We start from the raw sequence: 7059 nt of genomic DNA, 5'->3' as shown, positions 1-7059 counted from the left end.
CCAGCCTCTGGAGTCCTTCAGCACCTGAATTTCTTTCCATATGCATGCAACTGAGTCACAGGTTGACAACATTAGGCTCTGTAGACTCTGTATTATGCACAGATGTGGCTAAAGTTGGATTCAGATCTTGGTTTTATCCCCAGCTGAGAAGTCACATGACTACTATGAGCCCCAGTTCCTCATCTGTAAGCCTGTGATAAGAATATTGACTTTATAGGGGTGCTGGGAGAATTTGCTAAGAATCTGGACATGTAGACCACAGTAGTTTCTCAATAAATGTCCATAGGATATTTGATACATATTTAGAACTCCATTGTCTAATGTTCATACATATACATGGGTATGTATACATATATATACATGGGCTTTGGAACAAGAAGGTCTGGCTCAACAGCTGTTGCTACCACTGATTAGCCAAATGATGTCAGAAAATGCATTTAACTTCTCTGAGCCTCAAAGTAGGCATCTACAAAGATCACAATAATGTTAATAGCTCCCAGAGTTGCTATGAGGATCAAATGGGATAATATATGTAAATGTTTTATAAACCTTGGAGTTAAAAAAATTGTAATCTGACTTTTTGTAATTGTGCATTGCTCTCTCAGTGTTTCTTCCAGTTAAGCTTTGCCTCTACAGCAGGACTCAAAGTCTTCTTGGCTGGATCCATGATGATGTTTAACATGAGCTTCAGCACAGAGATGACATGCAATAAGAATTTCTGATAATCAAATCCACAATGAGATATCACCTCCCCTTGTTAGAATGGCTATTATCAAAAAGAGAAGAGATAACAAATACTGGTGAAGATATGGAGGAAATGGAACCCCTGTATTGACTGACATATAATTAGCGTAGCCACTATGGGAAATAGTATGGAAGTTCCTCAAAAACTGGTTTTATATCCAAAGAAAATAAAATCAACATTTGTTACAGATACCTGCATTTCCATGTTCATTCCAGCTTTATTCACAATAGTTAAGAAAGGATACAACCTAAGTGTGTTTTCACAGATAAATGGATAAAAAAATGTCATATGTATGTATAAATACACACACACAATGGAATATTAATATATTCAGCCATAAAAAAGAAGAAATCCTGCCTTTTGCAATGCCATGGGTGGAACTTGAGGGAGTTAGGCTAAGCAAAATAAGTCAAACAGAGAAAGACAAATACTATATGATCTTACTTATATGTGGAATCTAAAAATGCTGAACTTGTAGAAACAGAGTAGAGTAAGTGGTGATTACCAGGGGTTAGGGGGGTGGAGGAATTGGGGAGCTACTGGTCAAAGAGTAAAAACTTCTAGGTTCTGGGATGTTATGTACAGCATGGTGACCATAGTTAACAATACCGTATTATACACTGGAAAGTTGTTAAGAGGGGAAGGAGGGGTTAACCTTATCTTGGTCATCATTTTGCAATATATATGTATCAAATCATCATGTTTTATACCTTAAACTTACATAGTTCAATAATATCTCAATAAAGCTGGTAAAAATAATTTACTGATGTTGTGAGCAATGAACATGGAAGGACTTGTTGCCCAGCTATAAAGGGTGGTCAGCAGCCCCCTACAGCTGTCAGCTCCCTCAGCATCAGCCTTGAGAGCATGCCACCTGACTTAACACCTTCCCAGAGGCAGCTTGCTTCTGGTGACTGAGCCAAGCAGAGTATAAAGGTCTAGACATTTTGACAAGACCATTTTACCTCTCAGAGCTCCAGGGTAGGGAGGGCTGAGGTTGTTGGCCCCACCTAGCTGCTCTGCCTCCACCTCCCTTCCTTTCCACAGGTGCTGATCCCAGGAGGCTTCCTAACGGTACCCTGCAGAGTCAACTCCTCTTAGAATCTGAATCTTGAAGAACCCAACCTGTGACATATGGAATCTAATAGATTTCTCTCATGGAAACCTTCATAGACATGACTGCACATGTTTTCTCAGTACATTTGAAATAAGGATCATCTCATTTTCATTCTTTAAGCAATAACACAAAGTAAAATATGGGATTTGTTGCATGGCTACCCCTTTCACTGAGAAAGGAGTATCCATGATGTGGAATTCAGTGGCTCATGTTATTAGGATGCTATTTAGGAGGCAGAAAGTTTCCAATGACAAGCATAGTTGAAGAGCTTAGTCTATATTTTCTTAGCTCTATTGACTTTGATTTAATTATTTTCCTGGAAGAAACAGAAAATTCCCATCCCACTTAAGCTGGCTTCAGAATAGAAAATAATTGAAATCTACCCCAAATTTATTTAACAAAGCAAGGGTAACCTAAATACCAAAATCCAATAAGGACATACCAAGACAAGAAAACTGCAAATCAAACCTATAAGCATTTTAAAAGAATAAACCTGATGACTACCAGGGCTCCTTGGAAAGGCAGCTTCATGTGGAAGAAGTGCTTGGGCTCTGAGTCCTCCTGTGAGGGCTCAAGCCACAACTGCATTTCTTTTGAGCACTGGGACCTTGGGTTTGCTATGTAGCCTCATTGAACACCAGTTTCCTCCTTTGTGAAATGGAAATGATTAAAGGACCCACTTCCTAGGGTTTCTGTAAAGATTGAGGGTAATTCATGTATAGCTCTCACAATAGTACTTGTACATAGATTGGGCTTAGAGACATATGCCCCATCTAACCAGTATCAAGGGCAGCTGTACCATGTAGTCTGGACAATTAATTCTCTTCAGTAGAAGTCTCCACTTTTACCACTTTACTGGGAAACCAGGATCTTTTACAGAGCTTTCTCTGACCTGGAATATAAGAACAAATAAGGAATTCTAGGATTTTATGTTTTCTGTCAGCCATTCCTTTGCATATACACAGCCTTGTTCTCAGCATAAGAAATCTCTTTACATCATTCCCTCTGCTACTCTTAGCTTGGTACTTGGACACCTGTGATACGGGGCCTCCCAGACTGCCACCTCATATATTTACATTTGTTGGAGAGGTTGTCCCTTCACATCTCTGGTAGTAGAGCAGCCCTATGCATTTCTGCCTCTGGTTGTCCTGGCAGTCACTTGGGCATCTCTCTCTCGTGTGGTAAAGATACTCTGGGGGGCTTCAGGTCAGTGTTTTAGGTACCAGAAAAATGGGGGGTCCAGAAACTATAGCCAAAGCCAGGATATTTGGCCAGATGAAAGTCTTTTTTCTCTTTTTGCCTGAAAAACACAAGCATGTTGGTAGTGTTAGACCTGGCATAGCAGACACAGTCCTTGTGGAGGAGTTAAAGTTTTGGGCCAGCCAGGGTGTGCATTAGGCTCACAACTGAGGGTTCCAGGCTGTGGTTTCACTCCAATGGTCCCCCAGATGATCACTGGGGGACCATTGGAGTGAAGTAGGACTGACAGAGGGATGGGAGATTTTAATCAGTGCTTAAGAGGAAGAGAAAAGAAGCAAAGTGAAAAAGAACAAACATCTAGAAAACACATTTGGACGCACTTTTGGAGATGGATTTTCCACAAACAGAAGAACGTTGTTCTATGCAGGTGTCACCACGAGCTCTAAAGGCCAGTAGCCAGAGCCCCGTCAGCCTGGAAACTGAGGGTTGTGGTCCGTGGTTTTGACCGCTAGGTGGTGCTTCAGGCCCGTGGCTGAGAAAAGAGCAAGTCTTGGGAGCGGTAGCCCCTGCCTTCGGGGTCTCCCGGGAGTGGAGACAAGGAGGCGGGGCTGCTAGACTGCTTAAAGGCAAGGAAGCCGAGACTAGGCTCCAGGCGCCTGTGTGCTCTTTTTGAGGAGTCTGGTCCTAGGGTGACAGCATTTAGGCTCCCGGAAGTGGTCCCAACCTGTGGATGCCAGGTGTCTAGGCTGAGCCAGTGTCCCGAGCGAAGGGCCCACGGGCTGCTGTGCAAAGAGAAGAGGCGCAGGGAGAACACTGGTAAATAGCCACGCTTTCTATTCACTTAAAATCTCCTTGAAAGGAATGCAAAATCATGCCTAACCGACTTATGGAAGAGAGCTACTTGAATATTTAAACATATTCAAAATGCCAAATGATTGCATTGCAGTAAAAACTTATTATTGATAATGACAATGATGACAGAAAGTCTTACTCTCTCCCTAGATGTGCTGTGTTTGGAGGGCAAAGGAATTTTAGAACATAAATTGTAGGAGAGAAATTGGGGAACACAGGAGTGATCTTACTGTAGTGCTTGGTAAATTTAAATCGCTTGTTTCTTCGTACCATGCTTATGTAGAACTTACAAAACTATCTGTTAATCAGACTTTGTGGACTTGCAAATGCATAAGTCAGGGAAAATATTTATTGAGGGAAAAACAGCATTCCGTGTGTCTCAATTTTAACATGAATGTGCAACTAAATGTATGAATTGAAGACAGTAAATTTTTATTTGTGATTATATTCAAATTAAAGAATCACATTGGTTACAATCTTAATTACACCTTTGAAGACTGAATCCTAGTGTACAGTAACCAGAGGGGGGTGGAGAGGGATAATGGGGGAAAATAGAGGAAGGGCCATCAAGAAACATGTATAAAGGACACATGGACAAAGCCAAAGGGAGTAGGTTCAAGGGTGGGAGAGACAGGGATAGGTGGGATGGGGAGAAATGGATACAACTGTACTTGAACAACAATATAAATTAAAAATAAATAAATAAATAAATAAATAAATAAATAAATAAATAAGTGTCAGGACCAATGTTAAGAAGACATCTATCTTACTTGAAATATTGGACGGACTACTTTGCAAGCATATGATTGTCTAACTACTATGCTGTATACCTGAAACTAATACAAATAATATTCAATGTAAATTGTTGAAAAGTTTAAAAAGATTGTCCTGCCATCTTAGAAATGAATAACATAAATATTTGTATAAGCACGTTACCACCCTACCTAATACGTGTGAAAAAGTAACTAATGTGAACAAGGCGTGACATTTAGATTTGTTTTAGACATTAGATTATTAAAAAAAGAACACATCTGTCTCTCTTAAGAGAACGTGCACCTGTATATCCTTCAGAAATCCAAGCTCACCTGAGGAAAATGCAGTGCAGTAGGGGTCTTAGGAATTGAAAATCCAGAGACTGGAAGGGATTTTGTATGTTGCAAGTTGGGAACACTTTTGAGAGTGAACTTGGGCACCAGGACAGCAAGCATAAAAAGTGAAACTTTCTCAGGTACACTGAAATGTATGGTCACTCTATTAAGAGGTCTGTGAAAGAATGGGAGCCTAAACAAGGGAAGACCAGAAGGCTGGTGAAAATTCTAAGCCTGAATGTTGGAGGGACACTATTCCAGGGATCTGGATGTATTGTATTCAATACATACAATTCTAATACTCAGCAAATGTTCTAGTCTGTTTATTCCCATTCTCAGGTTATGCTTCCTTCTGGCATGCTGTTGTGCTTCTTTGGTAAACTGTTAACCTTTCTGAATCATGAATGAAAACCTGTTTTGCAGGAAATTTGCTGCCAAGAAGAGTAGCAATGAATTCCTCATTTCACCTGTATTTCTTGGATCTCAACCTGAGTGCCACAGAGGGCAATCTTTCAGGACCAAATGTCAAGAACAAATCTTCACCATGTGAAGATATGGGCATCGCTGTGGAGGTGTTTCTGACTTTGGGTCTCATCAGCCTTTTGGAGAACATCTTGGTCATAGGTGCCATAGTAAAGAACAAGAACTTGCACTCTCCCATGTATTTCTTTGTGTGCAGTTTAGCAGTAGCGGACATGCTGGTGAGCATGTCCAATGCCTGGGAGACCATCACTATATACTTAATAAATAATAAGCACCTGGTGATAGCAGATGCCTTTGTGCGTCACATTGACAATGTATTTGACTCCATGATCTGCATATCTGTGGTGGCTTCCATGTGCAGTTTGTTGGCCATTGCAGTGGATAGGTATGTCACTATATTCTATGCCTTGCGCTACCACCACATCATGACAGTGAAGCGTTCTGGATTGATTATTGCATGCATCTGGACCTTTTGCACAGGGTGTGGCATTGTTTTCATCATTTACTATGAATCCACTTATGTCATCATTTGCCTCATCTCCATGTTCTTCACGATGCTGTTTCTCATGGTGTCTCTGTATATACACATGTTCCTTCTGGTACGAACTCACGTCAAGCGGATAGCAGCACTGCCTGGATACAATTCTGTGTGGCAGAGGACCAGCATGAAAGGTGCCATCACCCTGACCATGCTATTGGGCATTTTCATTGTGTGCTGGGCTCCGTTCTTCCTCCATCTCATTTTGATGATCTCTTGCCCTCAGAATCTTTACTGTTCCTGCTTTATGTCTCATTTCAATATGTACCTCATACTCATCATGTGCAATTCTGTGATTGATCCTCTGATATATGCCTTTCGCAGCCAAGAGATGAGGAAGACTTTTAAAGAGATTATTTGTTGCCATGGTTTCAGAATACCCTGCAGGTTCCCTAGCAGGTATTAAACAAAAGTGCTTTCTGCAGCTTTCTTTTCTCCTTCCTTTACCTTGTGATGAAGTCAGTTGGGGGTAAGCAAGATAACTCAAAATCAAAACTGCATTATACTTACCTTTTTTCTACCTTGAATTAGTACTTAAGATGCATTTTTTTGTGTGTGGTAGTTGTTGTTGGTTAGACGTGCACATGCATCTTATCCATTTTAGGAAAGGTCTGTGGCAATTTATTATTGCCCTGTTTTCCTACTACTTTTCTTTTGTTCTCACCCATTTGTGGGGTCCCCATCCATCTTCCACCTAGTAAGTGTGTGTTCAGGGAAAGTAAAAAATTCTGGGTGCACATCTAAGCAGGATGAAAAGCTGACTGTAATGGAAAGAAAACTTGTGACTTTCTACATTATGTGTAATTGCTTTCTCTCCCTACAAACTGTTCTGTAACTTCACTTTATGTTCTTGGGACTTATGCATGTTTTTCAGGGCCGAATCGAGTAGTCAAATTCTTTCCATTTGAAATTTTCTTTGTATTTGTTATGGGACTTTCCTTTTCTGAACTTTTGTTTTTATGGCTTGTGCCCATAATTGTCTGAGGATGGAATTTTATAAATTATACTTCTGTCAATCATGTTTTTGCTCTTACCC

At 40.6% G+C, this 7059-nt stretch overlaps 1 protein-coding gene across 1 annotated transcript; it reads left to right on the top strand.

Moving 5' to 3' along the window:
- Window positions 1-5450: 5450 nt before the first annotated feature.
- Window positions 5451-6486, top strand: MC5R (melanocortin 5 receptor). Its single transcript, XM_024580550.2, has one exon. It carries the CDS (start codon window positions 5452-5454, stop codon window positions 6427-6429), a length of 978 nt encoding a protein of 325 aa, XP_024436318.1. The 5' UTR covers window position 5451; the 3' UTR covers window positions 6430-6486.
- The last annotated feature ends 573 nt before the right edge of the window (window positions 6487-7059 follow it).

The sequence above is a fragment of the Desmodus rotundus genome, chromosome 10, assembly GCF_022682495.2.
Source record: "Desmodus rotundus isolate HL8 chromosome 10, HLdesRot8A.1, whole genome shotgun sequence".
NCBI classification, from domain to species: Eukaryota; Metazoa; Chordata; class Mammalia; order Chiroptera; family Phyllostomidae; genus Desmodus; species Desmodus rotundus.
Note: the sequence above shows the minus strand (reverse complement) of the source record. Positions and strands in the feature narration are given on the sequence as shown.

Bases quoted from the DNA above. Each gene is read 5' to 3' on its own strand.
- MC5R (XM_024580550.2), top strand. From the start codon at position 5,452: ATGAATTCCTCATTTCACCTGTATTTCTTGGATCTCAACCTGAGTGCC.